Source organism: Pleurodeles waltl, chromosome 3_1 (assembly GCF_031143425.1).
Source record: "Pleurodeles waltl isolate 20211129_DDA chromosome 3_1, aPleWal1.hap1.20221129, whole genome shotgun sequence".
Classification (NCBI taxonomy): domain Eukaryota; kingdom Metazoa; phylum Chordata; class Amphibia; order Caudata; family Salamandridae; genus Pleurodeles; species Pleurodeles waltl.
The window spans coordinates 194,472,230-194,497,470 of NC_090440.1; the positions used below are offsets into that span (position 1 = coordinate 194,472,230).

The window sequence follows — 25,241 nt, forward strand, 5'->3', positions numbered from 1 at the left end:
GGTATATGAAGATGCTGTGGAGTTAAAGGTTAGTTGGCCCAAATCCACATACATACCTATAACAGGAAAACACTTCAGCACAAACCTTCAACTTCTGCCTCTGTGTGGCCACAACACACATTCAGTACCCTGGGGTCCAGGTAACATACAACCAATGTAAGACCTGATAGTTAAATATTAACTCCTTGATGCAGCAAGACTTGGAAGCTTGGGCTTTTCTGCTGTGCTCCATAACAGATGGGGCAGCACCTTACAAGATGATTGTACTTCCTAGATTCTTGTATACCCTACAACATTATCTCTTGTTGTTCCACCTAACTTCTTTGCCCAAGTGCAGGCCAAGCTCATAAAATACCTGTAGGCCAGGGAAGCGCCCTCAGCTTTCCTAAAAGAAGTGAACTCAACCTGTGTACTAGGGTAGACTGCGAGTCCCAGACCTTGGTTCTTTTTCGGGACTCGCTATTTGATGACTTATACAATTCGGTGTTCAGGGTGGAATTAGAAACCCTTGAAAAACGAGGGATTTTTGCCCAGCTGTATGGAGGTGCTCCTTCACATGTGCTACACCAGGTCACTAGAATACCTACACTACGTTGGCAACACATCCTGAAACATATCAACTGACTGAAAAAACAAAACAAATTAAACAAAACCACCTGTGTGTTCAGTTCTAGACAAAAGAAGGTCGCACAGCTGTTGGGGTTCAAGGCTTGGGTTCTAAGAGATATCTCGTATTCAGGACATGTCTGGGCTACTGATCACATTAAACCCTATCAAGGAGCTGGTGGAAGATTTCCAGCTACACGTCCCAGTTGTAAACCTGGGCAACTCTGCCATGCTCTAGCCTAGCCAGTTACACCAGAGACTTAGAAATCATCCTGAACTACAATCCCCATCAAATAAAGTTGATTATGGAACTACTGGGGTGTAAAGGAATCTCGAGGCTCTATTGGACTCCAATACTAAACATCTCAGACCCTCCCACATATTTCAGAAATGCATGGCACAAAGACCTAGAAGTAGATGATTAGCAAGAGGCCAAAATGACAGCATGTGTAATGGCTATCCCTTCTAACCTTAGACTTATATACAGTGTAAGTATTTTATAGATATATAGTTTAAGTATTTTTATACTATGGATTACAGCCCCTCTAGGCTGTGCAAAAAAGGCAGAGCCAGCAGTGTGGAATGTACACACTTTAGGATAGAGGGTACTTTCTATCACACGATTTGGAACCATTACCTCACACACAGGTATTGGCAAATGATACATAGTGCCCTGGTGGAAGGCCTTGGCGCTCCCACAGAACTGAAAACCAAGGGGGCATTATAGGGGAATAATAAAAGGACAGGCTAGCATGAAATGCCAGAGATCAATGGCTGGTTTTGATCTTTGATTGCTAAATGAGATACAGTCGGTTGTTGGCAAACAGACTCTTCCACCTCTCCCCCCATTGTGGCCTGGTACTAAAGCACCGGGTACTGTTCTACTGTGGAAAAAATGGTGTATAAATGGAGGGGATGAGTGGCAAAACATGCTGAGGTCTGGGGTCCGTGGAGAGATAGTCAAACTGGGTAATGAGGCCAAACTGGTTTCCTTTGATATTAAGAGTCTAAAGATGATTATTTATCGAACAGCTGTGTTGAAACACACTTTTAATGTCAGATTCCACTTGAATGCTCTGTATTGTTTTGTTATGTATGTTTTTTAAAAGACAAAATGATTTATAAAAAACAAAAATAAACCAATGCCTGAGATTGATTCAAGCATTCTATCCACCCCTTGTGTGTACTGCACTTCAAATCAGAACCAGCAGCAAAACTAGGAGAAGGAAAGCCTGAGACACAGGAGAAACCCTCTGCATATTTTCATGAATCAGAAAAGAGGCCAGGAATCTTACTATGTGATAAAATGACCCAATAAAGCTCTAAGAACTGTACCTGAGGTACACATGAAGAAAATCTAACAGCTAATGCAGTTTTGCACCATTAGGACCTATAAAGAGAATGGGGGGGGCGGGACGAATCTCTTGCACCTAGTACGTGAACCTTCTCCACCGCAATGAATAAAGCTGGGGAAAATTAATACTGGAAATAAACAGGCAAATAATATGATAACCAATGTAAGGAAATGCCTCCTTGGCATGGTTACCCCCTGACTTTTTGCCTTTGCTGATGCTATGTTTTGAATTGAAAGTGTGCTGAGGCCTGCTAACCAGGCCCCAGCACCAGTGTTCTTTCCCTAACCTGTACTTTTGATTCCACAATTGGCACACCCTGGCATCCAGGTAAGTCCCTTGTAACTGGTACCCCTGGTACCAAGGGCCCTGATGCCAGGGAAGGTCTCTAAGGGCTGCAGCATATCTTATGCCACCCTGGGGACCCCTCACTCAGCACAGACACACTGCTTGCCAGCTTGTGTGTGCTGGTGAGAACAAAACGAGTAAGTCGACATGGCACTCCCCTCAGGGTGCCATGCCAGCCTCTCACTGCCTATTCAGGTATAGATAAGTCACCCCTCTAGCAGGCCTTACAGCCCTAAGGCAGGGTGCACTATACCATAGGTGAGGGCACCAGTGCATGAGCACTGTGCCCCTACAGTGTCTAAGCAATACCTTAGACATTGTAAGTGCAGGGTAGCCATAAGAGTATATGGTCTGGGAGTCTGTTTTACACGAACTCCACAGCACCATAATGGCTACACTGAAAACTGGGAAGTTTGGTATCAAACTTCTCAGCACAATAAATGCACACTGATGCCAGTGTACATTTTATTGTAAAATACACCCCAGAGGGCACCTTAGAGGTGCCCCCTGAAACCTTAACCGACTATCTGTGTAGGCTGACTAGTTCCAGCAGCCTGCCACAACCGAGACATGTTGCTGGCCCCATGGGGAGAGTGCCTTTATCACTCTGAGGCCAGTAACAAAGCCTGCACTGGGTGGAGATGCTAACACCTCCCCCAGGCAGGAGCTGTCACACCTGGCGGTGAGCCTCAAAGGCTCACCCCTTTGTGCCAGCACCGCAGGACACTCCAGCTAGTGGAGTTGCCCGCCCCCTCCGGCCACGGCCCCCACTTTTGGCGGCAAGGCCGGAGAAAATAATGAGAAAAACAAGGAGGAGTCACTGGCCAGTCAGGACAGCCCCTAAGGTGTCCTGAGCTGAGGCGACTAACTTTTAGAAATCCTCCATCTTGCAGATGGAGGATTCCCCCAATAGGATTAGGGATGTGACCCCCTCCCCTTGGGAGGAGGCACAAAGAGGGTGTACCCACCCTCAGGGCTAGTAGCCATTGGCTACTAACCCCCAGACCTAAACACGCCCTTAAATTTAGTATTTAAGGGCTCCCCTGAACCTAAGAATTTAGATTCCTGCAACTTACCTAAGAAGAAGACTGCTGAGCTGAAAACCCCTGCAGAAGAAGACACCAACTGCTTTGGCCCCAGTCCTACCGGCCTGTCTCCTGCCTTCTAAAGAACCCTGCTCCAGCGACGCTTTCTCCGGGACCAGCGACCTCTGAATCCTCAGAGGACTGTTCTACTTCCAAGAGACCAAGAAACTCCCGAGGACAGCGGCACTGCTCCAAAAGAACTGCAACTTTGTTTCAAGTAGCAGATTTAAAGACCCCTGCAACTCCCCGCCAGAAGCGTGAGACTTGCAACACTGCACCCGGCGACCCCGACTCGACTGGTGGAGAAACAACGCTTCAGGGAGGACCCTCCGGCGACTCTACGACTTTTGAGTAACCAAAGTTGTCCCCCCTGAACCCCTACAGCGACGCCTGCAGAGGGAATCCCGAGGCTCCCCCTGACCGCGACTGCCTGAACTCCCTTTCCCGACGGCTGGAAAAGACTCTGCACCCGCAGCCCCCAGCACCTAAAGAAACGGAACTCCTGTGCAGGAGTGACCCCCAGGAGGCCCTCTCCCTTGCCCAGGTGGTGGCTACCCCGAGGAGCCCCCCCCCTTGCCTGCCTGAAACGCTGAAGAGATCCCTTGATCTCTCATTGAAAACTAAAGGAAACCCGACGCGTGTTTGCACACTGCACCCGGCCGCCCCCGCGCTGCTGAGGGTGTACTTTTTGTGCTGACCTGTGTCCCCCCCCCCGGTGCCCTACAAAACCCCCTGGTCTTCCCTCCGAAGACGCGGGTACTTACCTGCTGGCAGACCGGAACCGGGGCACCCCCTTCTCTCCATTGAAGCCTATGCGTTTTGGGCACCTCTTTGACCTCTGCACCTGACCGGCCCTGAGCTGCTGGTGTGGTAACTTTGGGGTTGCTCTGAACCCCCAACGGTGGGCTACCTTGGACCAAAAACTGAAACCTGTAAGTGACTTACTTACCTGTGAAAACTAACAAAAACTTACCTCCCCCAGGAACTGTGAAAATTGCACTAAGTGTCCACTTTTAAAACAGCTTATTGTGTTTTATGAAAAAAGTATACATGCTAATGTAATGATTTAAAGTTCCTGAAGTACTTACCTGCAATACCTTTCAAAGGAGATATTACATGTAGAATTTGAACCTGTGGTTCTTAAAATAAACTAAGAAAATATATTTTTCTATAACAAAACCTATTGGCTGGATTTGTCTCTGAGTGTGTGTTCCTCATTTATTGCCTGTGTGTATGTACAACAAATGCTTAACGCTACTCCTTTGATAAGCCTACTGCTCGACCACACTACCACAAAATAGAGCATTAATATTATCTGTTTTTGCCACTATCTTACCTCTAAGGGGAACCCTTGGACTCTGTGCATACTATTCCTTACTTTGAAATAGTGCATACAGAGCCAACTTCCTACAACCAAAGAACAAGTTTAGTTTGTACTCTTCGAAAACAGAGTCCAGTGTAAAAGACCGCACATTTTCAACTTTTCTCTATACTTCATGAAAATTACAAGACTTTGCTATGGCTCTACAAAGACATCTAGAAAGTTAAGGGTGTGGAGTAGTCCCAAGGACTCACAACACTCACTACTGAGCTATTAGCATCCGGCAAGAACTGTCCAAACTCTGAGAGTAGGTCCTCCTGATTCTTGAAAAGCCGGGCCACTTGTGCATACACTTCCTGCTCAGTTAAGGCTGGTGTGTAGTTCCCACCTGCTTCCTTGGCATTTCGCTGCTCTTTCTAATGCACAGAAAAGGGAGATAAAAACAAAAAATGTTAAAAAGAATGTGTAAGCTTAAATGAGAGACATACACAATGGTAAACAGTGTGTCCCTCTGCATTGGCCTCATAATGCTATTTAGTGCTTTGACACAAGCCAAGGCTACAAAATGTTTAATATCATCACAAGACATGTACAACCAAAGAGGAGAAAGAGCATTTTAAGAAAGTACTGCTTCGAAGCTCAGCACTCAATGATCGCCGGACAAATTCCAACACCTTGATTTATCAACCTTCTCTTGCTCATTCCATTCATATTCACCACTCACCTGGTAAGTGTGCAGAATTTCGAGGAAGGCTTTGTAAATATCAGGTTGACCCTGAAAGCGGTTTTTGATTTTGTTAACATAGTTGATGGCATGGTTGAACTCTACAGGCTGGTTGTTCTGCAGGGATGGCGTGTTCCCATGGGAAGCAGGCACAGGTGTGTGTGGCTGCACAGGAGAGCGTGGTGAGGGAAAAGGCAGGGCTGGAGGTGTCTGCTGGCTGGTTGGAGTATGTGCCTGAGATGGCGAAGGCTGGGGAGAAAGAACAGGTCTTCTATTGAATCATCTTCACAATTACCACAGATTAAGGGTCATCAATTTATTGAATTTCAAAAAGGTGACAACCATTTAAAAAAAAGGTGACAACCAATCAGAAAACAGCATGGCTCAGCACGATAAAGGAGCTGAGCTGCCAGGAGATTCACTTGTGGCGACATCAAACAAATCATAGCTACAAAGTTTAAACAGCAGGATTTTAAAAGTTACAGCCCGACACACTACTTTACTATCAGCATTATTAGTTTATTTGATAATGGCTCTGCGAACTAGATGGAGGAAGTAAAACTGGTGAAGTTGTAGGGCTGCTTTTTTCTTTTGATGTGACTGCATGCTACTTTTATAATGCAGAACTAAATAACTTACCCGTTGATCCATTTCAATACAGCTGAGTACCCCAATCATTGATAAAACTGGCACATCTCTTTGTATCCAAGTGAGATGTCATTGGTATTCTCAATTAGCAGGCTTTACAACCCTACCAGTAAGACTGCTCTAGATCCCTCCTTTTTCAGTAGATAACAAAATCCATTTCTTTAAGTTGATACTACACATAGACCACGGTACACCAGCCTGGCACTACACCAATGGTCCAACCCCAAACCCACCATCAACATTCATGTTCCTACAATTCTTGTTCCAATTCTTACTAGTTGACTCACACCTGCATCCCAATTAGGAGGCTTTGCCCTTCCCCACCTCTTCCAATTAGATACCGCCAGTAAACTGGACTTAGTATTTCATCAATTCTTCAATTTCTCACCACCCACCCTAGATACATCAACATGAGCTGGACATAGTTCACTATCACTGTTTTAGGCAATCTTTCCTTTAAGTCCGGTTTTCTTCATATTGCGCACTGTGATCTAGACGCCTTTTGCCTTCCAACCATGAACATGAATGTTACTTTCTTTCCTCACCTTGCTGATTTTGGCAGGAAGAGGCTGCGGTGCTGCCTGAGATGGGGTTGGTGTAGATTGTGCAGAGGGCTGTGGTGGTGGCGGAGGTGGAGGTGGTGGTGGAGGAGGAGCTTGAGGCTGAATGCCATGCGTGGAAATCTGGTGGACCTGCCCTGGAGTAGTCACATTTACCAAGTCGTTGGTCTGCACCTCAATTTTGTAGCCAGGAGGTAAGAAGGTGTTGAAGCCCATGATAAGATCTGGATGGCCCTTGAAAAGCTGAGAGACTCTGCTAATCACTCCAGGTGTGTCAATGCTGAGAGGTAAGGGAAAAAAAAAAAAAAAAGAGTATAAAGGTTTGCTGATTAACTGCCACTCAAGGAAAACCAAGACAAATTTCCACTCTAGTCATTTGCTTTTCATATCTCTTAAAAGAAGGCACGGGATTGCCCAACACAAAACAAAGTAAGCAAGGGTAGCTCAAGTGAATACAGAAAGAATGAGATATACGTTTCAAAAGCAGTCAAGAAACAGGTAGACTGGATGGCTTGATGGGTCTTTTGAAGAATTAAATTCTGTATTTTGGTTACTTTTTAGCCACTCTGCCGCCTTGAAGATAAGACATCAGGAAGCTTCCATAATATCTTAATTTATAAAAGTTAATCTATCACTGAAAGACAACTGTCACAAAAGCCATGTTCCTCCCAGAGATATAGTCACACTAGAGAACAATGAAGTTGCCTTTGCAGTAAATCTGCCACTTGCCAGATTCCCTTTATTTAGATTTAAAAAAAAAAAAAAAAAAAAAAAAAAGGAGCAGAACAGTGTGTTTTCTAACCGATCCCAGACAGGACAGCAGGAACAAGAGGACAGGAAAGAGGTTTGAGACTAAAGGCAACAGAGCCACCAAGGTAACTTTATTCTACTTTCAAGACCTGAGACTTTCCCACATTCAGCCTGTGGGAAGATTCCACAGCACTGTTGTCGTGGAACAAAAAGAACTGATGTCAGTGCGCCGGAGAGGTGATTGTAAAGTCATCGCAGTGTCACTTGCAACTCCGAGTCGAACAAGGTCACCTACCAGCATGCAGGGGTACTGCCCAAGATTTTTCGGATCCAGTCTGACGACTAAGGAAAATGTTACGGTGAAGTATTTTTCAGAAACACAGACTGCTGTTAGTTTTTTTTATTTTGATTTATGATTGGTTTTCCTTTGAGCAAAATATCAAGTTTGCATTACTCTCTAGGATGATTATCTTGCAGGTCAGATCACCTTTAAATTGGGAAATTTTGTTTACATTACATGTTCTAATAGTTTAGCTGAAGTAATCAGTGATGATTCATGGGCACAATAAATAGTAGCAATCATTCTCATTAATTGTATGAGGTTTATGGAGGGTGTTAACATGTTGTAGGAAGTTGGCTCTGTATATACTATTTCAAAGTAAGAAATAGTGTGCACAGAGTCCAAGGGTTCCCCTTAGAGGTAAGGTAGTGGCAAAAAGAGATAATTCTAATGCTCTATTTTGTGGTAGTGTGGTCGAGCAGTAGGCTTATCAGAGGGTAGTGTTAAGCATTTGTTGTACACACAGGCAAAAAATGAGGAACACACTCAGACAATTCCAGGCCAATAGGTTTTTATATTGAAAAATATATTTTCTTAGTTTATTTTAAGAACCACAGGCTCAAGATTTATAAGTAATACTTCACAGGAAAGATATTTCACTCAGGTATTCTATGAACTTTGAATAATCACAATAGCATGTACAGTTTTGGTACAAAATGCCAATACGCTATTTTAAAAGTGGATACAGTGCAAAAATCAACAGTTCCTGGGGGAGGTAAGTAATTGTTCAATTCACAGGTAAGTAAAACACTTACAGGGTTCAAAGTTGGGTCCAAAGTAGCCCACCGTTGGGTGTTCAAGACAACCCCAAAGTTACCACACCAGCAGCTCAGGGACGGTCAGGTGCAGAGATCAAAAGGGTGCCCAAAACTCATAGGCTTCAATGGAGAACAGGGGTGCCCCGGTTCCAGTCTGCCAGCAGGTAAGTACCCGCGTCCTCGAGGGGAAGACCAGGGGGGTTTTGTAGGGCACCGGGGTGGACACAAGCAGGCACAGAAAGTACACCCTCAGCGGCACAGGGGCGGCCGGATGCAGAGTGCAAACAGGTGTCAGGTTTTGTATTGAAAGCAATGGGGAGACCCGGGGGGTCTCTTCAACGATGCAGGCAGGCACAGGGGGGGCTCCTCGGGGTAGCCACCACCTGGGCTAGGCAGAGGGTCATCTGGGGTCGCTCCAGCGCTGGAGTTCGGTTCCTTCAGGTCCTGGGGGCTGCGGGTGCAGTGTTGGTTCCAGGCGTCCCTTGTTACAGGCAGTCGTGGTCAGGGGGAGCCTCTAGATTTCCTTTGTAGGCGTCGCTGTGAGGGCTCGGGGGGGGGGGGGGGTCGTCTCTGGCTACTCACGGGTTCGCAGTCGCCGGGGAGTCCTCCCTGTAGTGTTGGTTTTCCACAGGTCGAGCCGGGGACGTCGGGTGCAGAGTGGAAAGTCTCTCACATCCGGCAGGAAACGTGAAGTCTTTAAACTTGTTTCTTTGTTGCAAGAAAGTTGCAGATTGTTGAACAGGGCCGCTGTTCACGGGAGTTTCTTGGTCTTTGGTTGCAGGGCAGTCCTCTGAGGCTTCAGAGGTCACTGGTCCCTGTTGGATCCGTTGCTGTTGCAGTTTTCTTCGAAGTTGGGAGACAGGCCGGTAGGGCTGGGGCCAAAGCAGTTGTCGTCTCAGTCTTCACTGCAGGGCTTCAGGTCAGCAGTCCTTCTTGTTAAGGTTGCAGGAATCTGATTTCCTAGGTTCTGGGGTGCCCCTAAATACTGAATTTAGGGGTGTGTTTAGATCTGGGAGGGCAGTAGCCAATGACTACTGTCCTTGAGGGTGGCTACACCCTCTTTGTGCCTCCTCCCTGTGGGGAGGGGGGCACATCCCTAATCCTATTGGGGGAATCCTCCAAACTCAAGATGGAGGATTTCTCAAGGCAGGGGTCACCTCAGCTCAGGACACCTTAGGGGCTGTCCTGACTGGTGAGTGACTCCTCCTTGTTTTTCTCATTATCTCCCCTGGACTTGCCGCCAAAAGTGTGGGCTGTGTCCAGGGGGTGGGCATCTACACTAGCTGGAGTGCCCTGGGGCATTGTAACACAAAGCCTGAGCCTTTGAGGCTCACTGATAGGTGTTACAGTTCCCGCAGAGGGGAGGTGTTAAGCATCTCCACCCAGAGCAGGCTTTTGTTTCTGTCCTCAGAGAGCACAAAGGCTCTCACCTCAGGGGGTCAGAAACTCGTCTCTCAGCAGCAGGCTGGCACAGACCAGTCAGTCCTGCACTGAAGGATTGGGTAAAATACAGGGGACATCTCTAAGATGCGTTCTGTGTGCATTTTTTAATAAATCCATGTAAGGAAATGCCTCCTTGGCATGGTTACCCCCTGACTTTTTGCCTTTGCTGATGCTATGTTTTGAATTGAAAGTGAGCTGAGGCCTGCTAACCAGGCCCCAGCACCAGTGTTCTTTCCCTAACCTGTACTTTTGATTCCACAATTGGCACACCCTGGCATCCAGATAAGTCCCTTGTAACTGGTACCTCTGGTACCAAGGGCCCTGATGCCAGGGAAGGTCTCTAAGGGCTGCAGCATGTATTATGCCACCCTAGAGACCCCTCGCTCAGCACAGACACACTGCTTACCAGCTTGTGTGTGCTAGTGAGAACAAAATGAGTAAGTCGACATGGCACTCCCCTCAGGGTGCCATGCCAGCCTCTCACTGCCTATGCAGTATAGGTAAGACACCCCTCTAGCAGGCCTTACAGCCCTAAGGCAGGGTGCACTATACCATAGGTGAGGGTACCAGTGCATGAGCACTGTGCCCCTACAGTGTCTAAGCAAAACCTTAGACATTGTAAGTGCAGGGTAGCCATAAGAGTATATGGTCTGGGAGTCTGTTTTACACGAACTCCACAGCACCATAATGGCTACACTGAAAACTGGGAAGTTTGGTATCAAACTTCTCAGCACAATAAATGCACACTGATGCCAGTGTACATTCTATTGTAAAATACACCACAGAGGGCACCTTAGAGGTGCCCCCTGAAACTTAACCGACTATCTGTGTAGGCTGACTGGTTCCAGCAGCCTGCCACACTAGAGACATGTTGCTGGCCCCATGGGGAGAGTGCCTTTGTCACTCTGAGGCCAGTAACAAAGCCTGCACTGGGTGGAGATGCTAACACCTCCCCCAGGCAGGAGCTGTAACACCTGGCGGTGAGCCTCAAAGGCTCACCCCTTTGTCACAGCACCGCAGGACACTCCAGCTAGTGGAGTTGCCCGCCCCCTCCGGCCCCGGCCCCCACTTTTGGCGGCAAGGCCGGAGAAAATAATGAGAATAACAAGGAGGAGTCACTGACCAGTCAGGACAGCCCCTAAGGTGTCCTGAGCTGAGGTGACTAACTTTTAGAAATCCTCCATCTTGCAGATGGAGGATTCCCCCAATAGGATTAGGGATGTGACCCCCTCCCCTTGGGAGGAGGCACAAAGAGGGTGTATCCACCCTCAGGGCTAGTAGCCATTGGCTACTAACCCCCCAGACCTAAACACGCCCTTAAATTTAGTATTTAAGGGCTCTCCCTGAACCTAGAAATTAGATTCCTGCAACTACAAGAAGAAGGACTGCCGAGCTGAAAGACCCCTGCAGAGGAAGACCAGAAGACACCAACTGCCTTGGCCCCAGACTTACCGGCCTGTCTCCTGCCTTCCAAAGAACCTGCTCCAGCGACGCTTTCCAAGGGACCAGCGACCTCTGAATCCTCTGAGGACTGCCCTGCTTCGAAAAAGACAAGAAACTCCCGAGGACAGCGGCACTGCTCCAAAAGAACTGCAACTTTGTTACAAGGAGCAGATTTAAAGGCCCCTGCAATTCCCCGCAAGAAGCGCGAGACTTGCAACACTGCACCCGGCGACCCCGACTCGACTGGTGGAGAACAACCAACTCAGGGAGGACCCTCCGGCGACTCTACGACTGTGAGTAACCAAAGTTGTCCCCCCTGAGCCCCCACAGCGACGCCTGCAGAGGGAATCCCCAGGCTCCCCCTGACCGCGACTGTCTGAACTCCATTTCCCGACGGCTGCAAAAGACCCTGCACCCGCAGCCCCTAGCCCCTAAAGAAACGGAACTTCTGTGCAGGAGTGACCCCCAGGAGGCCCTCTCCCTTGCCCAGGTGGTGGCTACCCCGAGGAGCCCCCCCCTTGCCTGCCTGCATCGCTGAAGAGACCCCTTGGTCTCCCATTGAAAACTGAAGGAAACCCGACGCATGTTTGCACACTGCACCCGGCCGCCCCCGCGCTGCTGAGGGTGTACTTTCTGTGCTACTTTGTGTCCCCCCCCGGTGCCCTACAAAACCCCCCTGGTCTGCCCTCCGAAGACGCGGGTACTTACCTGCTGGCAGACTGGAACCGGGGCACCCCCCTTCTCTCCATTATAGCCTATGTGTTTTGGGCACCTCTTTGACCTTTGCACCTGACCGGCCCTGAGCTGCTGGTGTGGTAACTTTGGGGTTGCTCTGAACCCCCAACGGTGGGCTACCTTGGACCAAAAACTGAAACCTGTAAGTGCCTTACTTACCTGTTGAAACTAACAATAACTTACCTCCCCCAGGAACTGTGAAAATTGCACTGTGTCCACTTTTAAAACAGCTTATTGTGTTTTATGTGAAAAGTATACATGCTAAAGTAATGATTCAAAGTTCCTAGAGTACTTACCTGCAATACCTTTCAAAAGAGCTATTACATGTAAAATTTGAACCTGTGGTTCTTAAAATAAACTAAGAAAAGATATTTTTCTATAACAAAACCTATTGGCTGGATTGGTCTCTGAGTGTGTGTACCTCATTTATTGTCTATGTGTATGTACAACAAATGCTTAACACTACTCCTTGGATAAGCCTACTGCTCGACCACACTACCACAAAATAGAGCATTAGTATTATCTCTTTTTACCACTATTTTACCTCTAAGGGGAACCCTTGGACTCTGTACATGCTATTCCTTACTTTGAAATAGCACATACAGAGCCAACTTCCTACAATCCAACACTGGCATCAGTGTGGGTTTATTATTCTGAGAAGTTTGATACCAAACTTCCCCCAGACCATATACTTAATATGGCCACAACTGTACTTACAATGTCTAAGAATAGACTTAGACACTGTAGGGGCATATTGCTCATGCAGCTGAGGGGGATGCCATGTCGACTTTGCCTTTTTCTCCCCACCAACACACACAATCTGCAATGGCAGTGTGCATGTGTTAGGTGAGGGGTCCCTTAGGGTGGCACAACATATGCTGCAGCCCTTAGGGACCTTTCCTGGTCACAGGGCCCTTGGTACCGCTGGTACCTTTTACAAGGGACTTATCTGTGTGCCAGGGGTGTGCCAATTGTGGAAACAGTGGTACATTTTAGGTGCAGGGTCCCAGCACACTTCTCTGTCAGGTCAGCATCAGTATCAGGAAAAAAGTGGGGGGTAACTGCAACAGGGAGCCATTTCCTTACAACTGCACACTGTAATAGGAGCCCAATCATAAAGGAAAAAGATACAGAACTGGGTTAGTGATGGCCTTTAAACAATATAGTCAACTGTGTTTCAAATCAGCATATATGCGGTGCAATTTGAGAAGCTACTCTGCATTCAATGGCATTCAGTGCAATTTCACTTCTTAGTGGGACTATGTTTGAATGTATAAAATAATCAACATTTTAAGCCAATACTTTTCAAGAGAACTCACCATAATATTTCTCACATTTGTCAAGGGCCTGAAAGCCTACTGCAAATGCAATTAATTTGGTGAAGATAAAACAGTTAAGGAAAACAACATTGCATTATGAAAACGTGTTTTGGAATGTCCACCGGACAGTGCTGAGAGCAAAAAAAAAAAAAAACTACTGCCCACTTGCATCATTTGTTCAAAACAAAATATTTTATGGGACAATGAGCTTTAACTCATTTTGGATTAATAACCGTTCTCAAAAAATAATCCGTAATCCATAGCACACCACAGATTGTAATTCATTGATGTCACAGATGACAGACGTGACAGCAATTTCTTGGTATTCATATAATTAGGCGGTTTCTTTTCAAACTTCTAGTTTTTCCAGTCACCCATCCTACTCACAGTTCATAAATTAGCATAAGCATCACAATAAGACTTTCCTAGACTGTATTGTTTTTTGCATCCTATTCTCTGCCACAAAAATCAAGAAAGTCATAAGTGCCAAAGAGGGCTCCCCTTGTGCAAAAGCAATAATTCTCTATGGTAGAAGCTGATGGAACTCACCTTTGAGATTTAAATTCCTTCATAATGTCGAGGAAGTCATTGTACACCTGGGGTTGGCTTCCAAACTGCAGTTTGACCTGGTCCAGATAAGATAAAGCATCCTCCACCTTAATCGGGGATAAATAGTGTTAATGTCGATAGTTTCACAGTGGATGAGTATAATGAAAGATTTCTGCTTTGTGCTTGAAAGATAGCAAAGGATTATAGCAATAAATATAAAAAAAGCACATGAACTATGATGCTAATTCAATCAGCATGAACCTTTTAAACAGTACGACAGAACTAAAGGAGATGCTGATCATTCTTGCTTCATATTTCAAATACAGTTGTAAATCTAATTTAAAATCAATATCCCTACATGCACATTATGTGATTTATTTATATATTTTAACACCATAATAAAAACATATATTTGCAAAGTTATCAAATTTGTCTTGGTTTCTCCGTGCTGGTGACAAACCGAAATCCAATACCTTTGTCTTTCATTATGGGACTTCAGGCAATGCTTTATTCGCTAAGCAATTGCAGGCACCTCCAACCGACTGTCTGCCCACATTTGCCAAAGAAAGCATGTAAAATACGTCCAACTCCACACTACAGCAAGACACTGAAATGGCAGACTTTAAATGCTGCAGTACATTGCAGCAAGACAGCCCTGTGGATTACTAAAACCCACCATCACATAAGAATATTAACACAAAACCTAACTTACAGGCACAGCGCTCTCTCACTTAAGTAAGCAGCAGTTTGCTTAGAAAAGTACACCCTGCTTCGAATTTAGCCATCCTGGAACAGTAAAAAATTAAACTGAATGCAAGAATTTTTAAATTTTCAATTGGCATTAGACACTTAAGTCGTTCATGGAAACAGGCAAGTAAAACAAAAGGTTATACATATTTTAAATAACTGTTAAATGGATGACATTTCTAATTTAAAGTGAGTTTCAGATTAGAATGAGAAGATTTGTCTGAGAGAGATTAACAAAGAGAGAAGCGTTCAACCCTGATGCTCCACATATAGACTAGTGTGGATGTTTTATTTTCTAGTTCGCTTGCACATGAGGATTTTTGTGCTTTTTATTTTCACTGTTGTTACAATCATAGGTGTAAGGAAATGCCTCCTTCGCATGGTTACCCCCTAGCTTTTTGTCTTTGCTGATGCTAAGTTATGATTTGAAAGTGTGCTGAGGCCTGCTAACCAGGCCCCAGCACCAGTGTTCTTTCCCTAACCTGTACTTTTGATTCCACAATTGGCACACCCTGGCATCCAGGTAAGTCCCTTGTAACTGGTACCCCTGGTACCAAGGGCCCTGATGCCAGGGAAGGTCTCTAAGGGCTGCAGCATATCTTATGCCACCCTGGGGACCCCTCACTCAGCACAGACACACTGCTTGACAAATTGTGTGTGCTGGTGGGGATAAAATGACTAAGTCGACATGGCACTCCCCTCAGGGTGCCATGCCAACCTCACACTGCCTATAGGTATAGATAAGTCACCCCTCTAGCAGGCCTTACAGCCCTAAGGCAGGGTGCTTTATACCATAGGTGAGGGCATAAGTGCATGAGCACTATGCCCCTACAGTGTCTAGACAATATTGACAGCGATATTGCAACTGGGAGCTTCCACCTCCGAACCCCTGCTCCTGTTCACTGATGACCTCACTGACAACCTTCTGGGTACCTGGTCCAGTCCTTGCACTGGGGCTCCTGTGAATAAGATGATTCCCTGCTGCAGTTGCGCTGCACCTGGGGACCCAAGTTTTCCGCAACACCCCACCCCTGAGAGCCACATGCTCCAAGTCTCTACTACCCATGGCCGGTTCCCTACTCTGCACCTCACCTCGCCCCCCTCCACACCACCCTCCACTCCCCCCCCCCCCATAGGAAATCCAAAAGGCTGGATTCAGTTGGGAAGATGATTATTATAATTTTTTTCACCAGCCTTGCATTGTGGTCTTTGAACACTGCATGCCTTTTAGGCCGTTATTCATCCACTCTGTGGGACACGGTTGCGCAAGTGCTGCCACGGGTCCTGGAGGAGGCCTGGGCTGTACTGTCTCAGTTGTTCCTGACAGGAGAGATGCAGCGAAGTTCACGATCAGTTGTTGACTGGACATGACCGACTTGCTAGGCAGATCGGTTTCAAAGACAGAGGCCTTGAAGCTCCACATCTGGCTGATGACGTCTGGCTTTTTGGGGGATGTTCAAGGTTCCCTGATGAACATGCCCTTCGATAGCACCTGTCTGTTCGGAGACTGCAGATTTGGCTTGTGAGCGATTCAAGGATTCTGGAGCTGCGGCCAAGTACTTGGGCTTTGCTGCGACCCATCGTCCTCCCAAAGGTAGTATCTCAATTCCATATCAACCAGATAATCCAACTACCGGACTCCTGCTAGGAATTTAAGACTTAGCCCGAAAAAGCGCCAAACACCTTAGACGTGCGGATAGCTCTGAAGTACTATCTACAAGAGACAACGACAACTCAAAATTGAAACCAACTCCGTCTTTTTTGCAGGCTCACAGCAGTAACAAAGGGAACCATCACACAGTAGTTAGACCAAATCCAAATCAGCTGCACCAGGAGGATATAAAGCTTTGCCTACATGACCCAGGTGTAGGAAGCTCGCTCTCTAAAATGCACTAAGATGAAGTACACTGTTTAGAGAGTGTAGTGGATCCCCAGTTGGTATTGTAGAGGCAAAAGTTGAAAGGACTAATATTCTTTTTGTGGTTGTGTATGCGAGCTGTTAGGCTTGTCAGAGTGTGGTTCTAAGCATTCGTTTTAATCCGAGGCAATAAAGGAGACGCACTCAAAGAATAAACTTGTACTACACAAACAGGTAAATAGAATTTCAAGCATGAATATTTTGCGGTTTAAAAAATAGAGACTGCAGTTTTTGGAGTTCTCTCATTGTTATCATATAGAGGAAAAACAATGTTCAGCATCATAGGTTTAGCAGCAATTTACAAAGCCAATCTCAGGGAGTTACTGGGCGTTGATCAGAACCACCCTGTAGGAAGTTGGCTCTGTATGTACTATTTCAAAGTAAGAAATAGCATGCACAGAGTCCAAGGGTTCCCCTTAGAGGTAAGATAGTGGCAAAAAGAGATAATTCTAATGCTCTATTTTGTGGTAGTGTGGTCGAGCAGTAGGCTTATCAGAGGGTAGTGTTAAGCATTTGTTGTACACACACAGGCAATAAATGAGGAACACACACAAAGACAATTCCAGGCCAATAGGTTTTTGTATAGAAAAATATCTTTTCTTAGTTTATTTTAAGAACCACAGGTTCAAGATTTACAAACAATACTTTAAATGAAAGGTATTTCACTTAGGAACTTTAGGAACTTTGAATTAGCAAAATAGCATATACAGTTTTCACACAAATGGCAATAAGCTATTTTAAAACTGGACACTTAGTGCAATTTTCAACAGTTCCTGGGGGAGGTAAGTGTTTGTTAGTTTTGCAGGTAAGTAAACCACCTACAGGGTTCAAAGTTGGGTCCAAGGTAGCCCATCGTTGGTTCAGGGCAACCCCAAAGTTACCACACCAGCAGCTCAGGGCCGGTCAGGTGCAGAGTTCAAAGTGGTGCCCAAAACACATAGGCTAGAATGGAGAGAAGGGGGTGCCCCGGTTCCGGTCTGCTTGCAGGTAAGCACCCACGTCTTCGGAGGGCAGACCAGGGGGGTTTTGTAGGGCACCGGGGGGGACACAAGTCCACACAGAAATTTCACCCTCAGCAGCGCGGGGGCGGCCGGGTGCAGTGTAGGAACAGGCGTCGGGTTCGCAATGTTAGTCTATGAGAGATCTCGGGATCTCTTCAGCGCTGTAGGCAGGCAAGGGGGGGATTCCTCGGGGAAACCTCCACTTGGGCAAGGGAGAGGGACTCCTGGGGGTCACTTCTCCAGTGAAAGTCCGGTCCTTCAGGTCCTGGGGGCTGCGGGTGCAGGGTCTCTCCCAGGCGTCGGGACTTTAGGTTCAAAGAGTCGCGGTCAGGGGAAGCCTCGGGATTCCCTCTGCAGGCGGCGCTGTGGGGGCTCAGGGGGGACAGGTTTTGGTACTCACAGTATCAGAGTAGTCCTGGGGTCCCTCCTGAGGTGTTGGATCGCCACCAGCCGAGTCGGGGTCGCCGGGTGCAGTGTTGCAAGTCTCACGCTTCTTGCGGGGAGCTTGCAGGGTTCTTTAAAGTTGCTGGAAACAAAGTTGCAGCTTTTCTTGGAGCAGGTCCGCTGTCCTCGGGAGTTTCTTGTCTTTTCGAAGCAGGGGCAGTCCTCAGAGGATGTCGAGGTCGCTGGTCCCTTTGGAAGGCGTCGCTGGAGCAGGATCTTTGGAAGGCAGGAGACCGGCCGGTGAGTTTCTGGAGCCAAGGCAGTTGTCGTCTTCGGGTCTTCCGCTGCAGGGGTTTTCAGCTGGGCCGTCCTTCTTCTTGTAGTTGCAGGAATCTAATTTTCTAGGGTTCAGGGTAGCCCTTAAATACTAAATTTAAGGGCGTGTTTAGGTCTGGGGGGTTAGTAGCCAATGGCTACTAGCCCTGAGGGTGGGTACACCCTCTTTGTGCCTCCTCCCAAGGGGAGGGGGTCACAATCCTAACCCTATTGGGGGAATCCTCCATCTGCAAGATGGAGGATTTCTAAAAGTTAGAGTCACCTCAGCTCAGGACACCTTAGGGGCTGTCCTGACTGGCCAGTGACTCCTCCTTGTTGCTTTCTTTGTTCCCTCCAGCCTTGCCGCCAAAAGTGGGGGCCGTGGCCGGAGGGGGCGGGCAACTCTACTAAGCTGGAGTGCCCTGCTGGGCTGTGACAAAGGGGTGAGCCTTTGAGGCTCACCGCCAGGTGTCACAGCTCCTGCCTGGGGGAGGTGTTAGCATCTCCACCCAGTGCAGGCTTTGTTACTGGCCTCAGAGTGACAAAGGCACTCTCCCCATGGGGCCAGCAACATGTCTCTGGTGTGGCAGGCTGCTGGAACTAGTCAGCCTACACAGACAGTCGGTTAAGTTTCAGGGGGCACCTCTAAGGTGCCCTCTGTGGTGTATTTTACAATAAAATGTACACTGGCATCAGTGTGCATTTATTGTGCTGAGAAGTTTGATACCAAACTTCCCAGTTTTCAGTGTAGCCATTATGGTGCTGTGGAGTTCGTGTTTGACAGACTCCCAGACCATATACTCTTATGGCTACCCTGCACTTACAATGTCTAAGGTTTTGTTTAGACACTGTAGGGGTACCATGCTCATGCACTGGTACCCTCACCTATGGTATAGTGCACCCTGCCTTAGGGCTGTAAGGCCTGCTAGAGGGGTGTCTTACCTATACTGCATAGGCAGTGAGAGGCTGGCATGGCACCCTGAGGGGAGTGCCATGTCGACTTACTCATTTTGTTCTCACTAGCACACACAGGCTTGTAAGCAGTGTGTCGGTGCGGAGTGAGGGGTCTCTAGGGTGGCATAAGACATGCTGCAGCCCTTAGAGACCTTCCTTGGCATCAGGGCCCTTGGTACTAGAAGTACCAGTTACAAGGGACTTATCTGAATGCCAGGGTGTGCCAATTGTGGATACAATGGTACATTTTAGGTGAAGGAACACTGGTGCTGGGGCCTGGTTAGCAGGGTCCCAGCACTCTTCTCAGTCAAGTCAGCATCAGTATCAGGCAAAAAGTGGGGGGTAACTGCAACAGGGAGCCATTTCTTTACACAAGCCCCCCCCAGCCCACAGGCCAGGAGACTCAGCCCAAGCTGGGAGAGTCTTCCTAGTCTGTCAGGCGAGGAAGAGTAGGAGAAATAGGCTGGTTAGTTGCAGGGCCTACTCTGCCTTACATCCTTCTGTTCAGGTCATTCCCTTTGGGGAACTGACCTACTTCCACAGTGATAGGACCTAGTCTGAATTGCCTCTTGTCTGCCTCTTCAATGTCTCCACCCATTCTTTCTATTTTGGTCTTAGAGGTATCCACCTCTGCTAACCTTATCTTGGCCAGGGTTACGCCTAGCTTACCCAGAGAGGTTACCCAGAGCTGGAGTAACCCCACCATGACCAATAGGGTCAGGGGGCCTAACTTGCTATTTGGCATGGGGTCAGACCACCATGCTAAGGATAGTGCAGCCATAAAGGCTAACACCCAGCAGAGGCCACTGACAGCTGTCAGTGCCCAGAACCACACCTTTAGCTCTTCACCTAAAAGGGAAGGGGCTAAGTTACAGGCCTCTTTGGGTTCAGGTTGCCTGTCTGCTGTATTAGAGTGGGGGGTTACCACATCTTGTAGTAAACACCCTTCTTCCACTCTTTCTTCTGTTAGCTGAGGAGCCACCCACTCAGGTTTAACAGTTGCCTGACTAGCCAGGACTTCTTGTGGGTCAGGTTGGACTTTATCAGGGCCATTTTTGGAGTTCTCCCCTACTGGAGCAGAATCTCCTTGGCTTGCTGTAACCTTGGCTAAAGGTTGTCCACCCTTCCTACTCTGTTTTCTTTTCTTCTTCTTCTGGGGCCTGCTTGCATTTACTGCAGAGGCAGGACTTCCAGAATCCTTGGGAGAGGACTGGCACTGGACCAGTTCCTCTCTTGGGCTCTGACTAACCTCTGGGTAGTCATTTCCAAGGAGACAATCAAGGGGGAGGTCTGTACTGACTACTACCCTTCTCCAGCTAAGAGTGCCACCCACTTCTATGGGTACTAAAGCCACAGGCCTCTTAGTGACCCTGTCTAGGCTAACTCTTACCCTGGCAGTCTCACCTGGGACGTACTGGTTTGAGAGCACCAGCCTGTCATGCACAATAGTGTGACTGGCACAAGTGTCTCTCAGGGCAGTGGTTGGGATTCCATTCACCAGTAGGTGGTGGAAGTGTCTACTTCCCTCTGGAATCTCCAACTCACCTGTTGGGCCCTGTTTCCAGTTGAAGGCTAGGAAGACCTCCTCATCTGAGGAGTCATCTCCCATGGCTACACTGGTTACCCCAGGAATTTTGTTCTGGGGTTTGTTTTTGGGACAAGAAGTGTCCTTGGTGTGGTGCCCAGACTGTTTACAGTTGTGGCACCATGCCTTAGTGGCATCCCAGTTCTTACCCTGGTACCCACCTTTGTTTTGGGTTGTGTCCTGGGGCCCACCCACCTGTTCTGGTTTTTGGGGGCCTACAGAGGACTCTTTTTCTTTGTTTCTAGTGTTACCCACTTTCTCCTGGGGAGTTTTTGTAACCCCTTTCTTTTGGTCACCCCCAGTGGAAGTTTTGGTTACCCTAGTCTTGACCCAGTGGTCTGCCTTCTTTCCCAATTCTTGGGGAGAAATTGGACCTAGGTCTACCAGATACTGATGCAACTTTTCATTGAAGCAGTTACTTAAAATGTGTTCTTTCATAAACAAATTATAAAGCCCAACATAGTCACACACTTCATTTCCAGTTAACCAACCATCTAGTGTTTTTACTGAGTAGTCTACAAAATCAACCCAGGTCTGGCTCGAGGATTTTTGAGCCCCCCTGAATCTAATTCTATACTCCTCAGTGGAGAATCCAAAGCCCTCAATCAGGGTACCCTTCATGAGGTCATAAGATTCTGCATCTTTTCCAGAGAGTGTGAGGAGTCTATCCCTACACTTTCCAGGGAACATTTCCCAAAGGAGAGCACCCCAGTGAGATCTGTTCACTTTTCTGGTTACACAAGCCCTCTCAAAAGCTGTGAACCATTTGGTGATGTCATCACCATCTTCATATTTTGATACAATCCCTTTGGGGATTTTTAGGATGTCAGGAGAATCTCTGACCCTATTTAAGTTGCTGCCACCATTGATGGGACCTAGGCCCATCTCTTGTCTTTCCCTTTCTATGGCTAGGAGCTGCTTTTCCAAAGCCAATCTTTTGACCATCCTGGCTAACAGGGGGTCATCTTCACTGAGAGCATCCTCAGTGATTTCAGAAATGCTGGACCCTCCTGTGAGGGAAGCAACATTTCTGACTATCATTTTTGGAGACAGGGCTTGAGAGGCCCTGGTCTCCCTATTTAGGACTGGAAGGGGGGAATTGCCCTCTAAGTCACTAATTTCTTCCTCTGTGAAGTCATCCTCAGAGGGGTTGGCTTTTTCAAACTCTGCCAACAGCTCCTGGAGCTGAATTTTGGTAGGTCTGGAGCCAATGGTTATTTTTTTGATATTACAGAGAGACCTTAGCTCCCTCATCTTAAGATGGAGGTAAGGTGTGGTGTCGAGTTCCACCACATTCATCTCTGTATCAGACATTATTTTGCTAAAAGTTGGAAGACTTTTCAAAGAATCTAAAACTGTTTCTAGAATCTAATTTCAAACTTTTAACAAACTTTTAACTCTAAAAGACAATGCTAAACAGGGACTTAACACACAAGGCCCTAGCAGGACTTTTAAGAATTTAGAAAAATTTCAAATTGCAAAAATGAATTTCTAATGACAATTTTGGAATTTGTCGTGTGATCAGGTATTGGCTGAGTAGTCCAGCAAATGCAAAGTCTTGTATCCCACCGCTGATCCACCAATGTAGGAAGTTGGCTCTGTATGCACTATTTCAAAGTAAGGAATAGTATGCACAGAGTCCAAGGGTTCCCCTTAGAGGTAAGATAGTGGCAAAAAGAGATAATACTAATGCTCTATTTTGTGGTAGTGTGGTCGAGCAGTAGGCTTATCCAAGGAGTAGTGTTAAGCATTTGTTGTACATACACATAGACAATAAATGAGGTACACACACTCAGAGACAAATCCAGCCAATAGGTTTTTGTATAGAAAAATATCTTTTCTTAGTTTATTTTAAGAACCACAGGTTCAAATTCTACATGTAATATCTCATTCGAAAGGTATTGCAGGTAAGTACTTTAGGAACTTCAAATCATCAAAATTGCATGTATACTTTTCAAGTTATTCACAAATAGCTGTTTTAAAAGTGGACACTTAGTGCAATTTTCACAGTTCCTAGGGGAGGTAAGTATTTGTTAGGTTAACCAGGTAAGTAAGACACTTACAGGGCTTAGTTCTTGGTCCAAGGTAGCCCACCTTTGGGGGTTCAGAGCAACCCCAAAGTCACCACACCAGCAGCTCAGGGCCGGTCAGGTGCAGAGTTCAAAGTGGTGCCCAAAACACATAGGCTAGAATGGAGAGAAGGGGGTGCCCCGGTTCCGGTCTGCTTGCAGGTAAGCACCCACGTCTTCGGAGGGCAGACCAGGGGGGTTTTGTAGGGCACCGGGGGGGACACAAGTCCACACAGAAATTTCACCCTCAGCAGCGCGGGGGCGGCCGGGTGCAGTGTAGGAACAGGCGTCGGGTTCGCAATGTTAGTCTATGAGAGATCTCGGGATCTCTTCAGCGCTGTAGGCAGGCAAGGGGGGGATTCCTCGGGGAAACCTCCACTTGGGCAAGGGAGAGGGACTCCTGGGGGTCACTTCTCCAGTGAAAGTCCGGTCCTTCAGGTCCTGGGGGCTGCGGGTGCAGGGTCTCTCCCAGGCGTCGGGACTTTAGGTTCAAAGAGTCGCGGTCAGGGGAAGCCTCGGGATTCCCTCTGCAGGCGGCGCTGTGGGGGCTCAGGGGGGACCGGTTTTGGTACTCACAGTATCAGAGTAGTCCTGGGGTCCCTCCTGAGGTGTTGGATCGCCACCAGCCGAGTCGGGGTCGCCGGGTGCAGTGTTGCAAGTCTCACGCTTCTTGCGGGGAGCTTGCAGGGTTCTTTAAAGTTGCTGGAAACAAAGTTGCAGCTTTTCTTGGAGCAGGTCCGCTGTCCTCGGGAGTTTCTTGTCTTTTCGAAGCAGGGGCAGTCCTCAGAGGATGTCGAGGTCGCTGGTCCCTTTGGAAGGCGTCGCTGGAGCAGGATCTTTGGAAGGCAGGAGACAGGCCGGTGAGTTTCTGGAGCCAAGGCAGTTGTCGTCTTCGGGTCTTCCGCTGCAGGGGTTTTCAGCTGGGCCGTCCTTCTTCTTGTAGTTGCAGGAATCTAATTTTCTAGGGTTCAGGGTAGCCCTTAAATACTAAATTTAAGGGCGTGTTTAGGTCTGGGGGGTTAGTAGCCAATGGCTACTAGCCCTGAGGGTGGGTACACCCTCTTTGTGCCTCCTCCCAAGGGGAGGGGGTCACAATCCTAACCCTATTGGGGGAATCCTCCATCTGCAAGATGGAGGATTTCTAAAAGTTAGAGTCACCTCAGCTCAGGACACCTTAGGGGCTGTCCTGACTGGCCAGTGACTCCTCCTTGTTGCTTTCTTTGTTCCCTCCAGCCTTGCCGCCAAAAGTGGGGGCCATGGCCGGAGGGGGCGGGCAACTCCACTAAGCTGGAGTGCCCTGCTGGGCTGTGACAAAGGGGTGAGCCTTTGAGGCTCACCGCCAGGTGTCACAGCTCCTGCCTGGGGGAGGTGTTAGCATCTCCACCCAGTGCAGGCTTTGTTACTGGCCTCAGAGTGACAAAGGCACTCTCCCCATGGGGCCAGCAACATGTCTCTGGTGTGGCAGGCTGCTGGAACTAGTCAGCCTACACAGACAGTCGGTTAAGTTTCAGGGGGCACCTCTAAGGTGCCCTCTGTGGTGTATTTTACAATAAAATGTACACTGGCATCAGTGTGCATTTATTGTGCTGAGAAGTTTGATACCAAACTTCCCAGTTTTCAGTGTAGCCATTATGGTGCTGTGGAGTTCGTGTTTGACAGACTCCCAGACCATATACTCTTATGGCTACCCTGCACTTACAATGTCTAAGGTTTTGTTTAGACACTGTAGGGGTACCATGCTCATGCACTGGTACCCTCACCTATGGTATAGTGCACCCTGCCTTAGGGCTGTAAGGCCTGCTAGAGGGGTGTCTTACCTATACTGCATAGGCAGTGAGAGGCTGGCATGGCACCCTGAGGGGAGGGCCATGTCGACTTACTCATTTTGTTCTCACTAGCACACACAGGCTTGTAAGCAGTGTGTCGGTGCGGAGTGAGGGGTCTCTAGGGTGGCATAAGACATGCTGCAGCCCTTAGAGACCTTCCTTGGCATCAGGGCCCTTGGTACTAGAAGTACCAGTTACAAGGGACTCATCTGAATGCCAGGGTGTGCCAATTGTGGATACAATGGTACATTTTAGGTGAAGGAACACTGGTGCTGGGGCCTGGTTAGCAGGGTCCCAGCACTCTTCTCAGTCAAGTCAGCATCAGTATCAGGCAAAAAGTGGGGGGTAACTGCAACAGGGAGCCATTTCTTTACATGTACTTACCTGCAACTTGAATCTTGTGGTTCTAGAAATAAATTAACAAATGATGTTTGCTATATAAAATCAATTGGTCTGGAGTT

The 25,241-nt window shown here is 47.6% G+C and overlaps 1 protein-coding gene across 7 annotated transcripts in view; it reads right to left on the minus strand.

Annotated features, from left to right (window-relative positions):
- SIN3A (SIN3 transcription regulator family member A) overlaps window positions 1–25,241 on the minus strand; it is a 558,946-nt gene that overhangs the window by 375,066 nt on the left and 158,639 nt on the right. For all 7 annotated transcript variants that reach the window (XM_069222171.1, XM_069222166.1, XM_069222167.1 and 4 more), the window contains 4 exons: window positions 13,982–14,088; window positions 6,630–6,924; window positions 5,437–5,685; window positions 4,976–5,128 (listed from right to left, as the gene is read on the minus strand). In XM_069222171.1, the coding sequence (XP_069078272.1) occupies window positions 4,976–5,128; window positions 5,437–5,685; window positions 6,630–6,924; window positions 13,982–14,088 (804 nt within the window). The remainder of the gene's footprint in view (window positions 1–4,975; window positions 5,129–5,436; window positions 5,686–6,629; window positions 6,925–13,981; window positions 14,089–25,241) is intronic.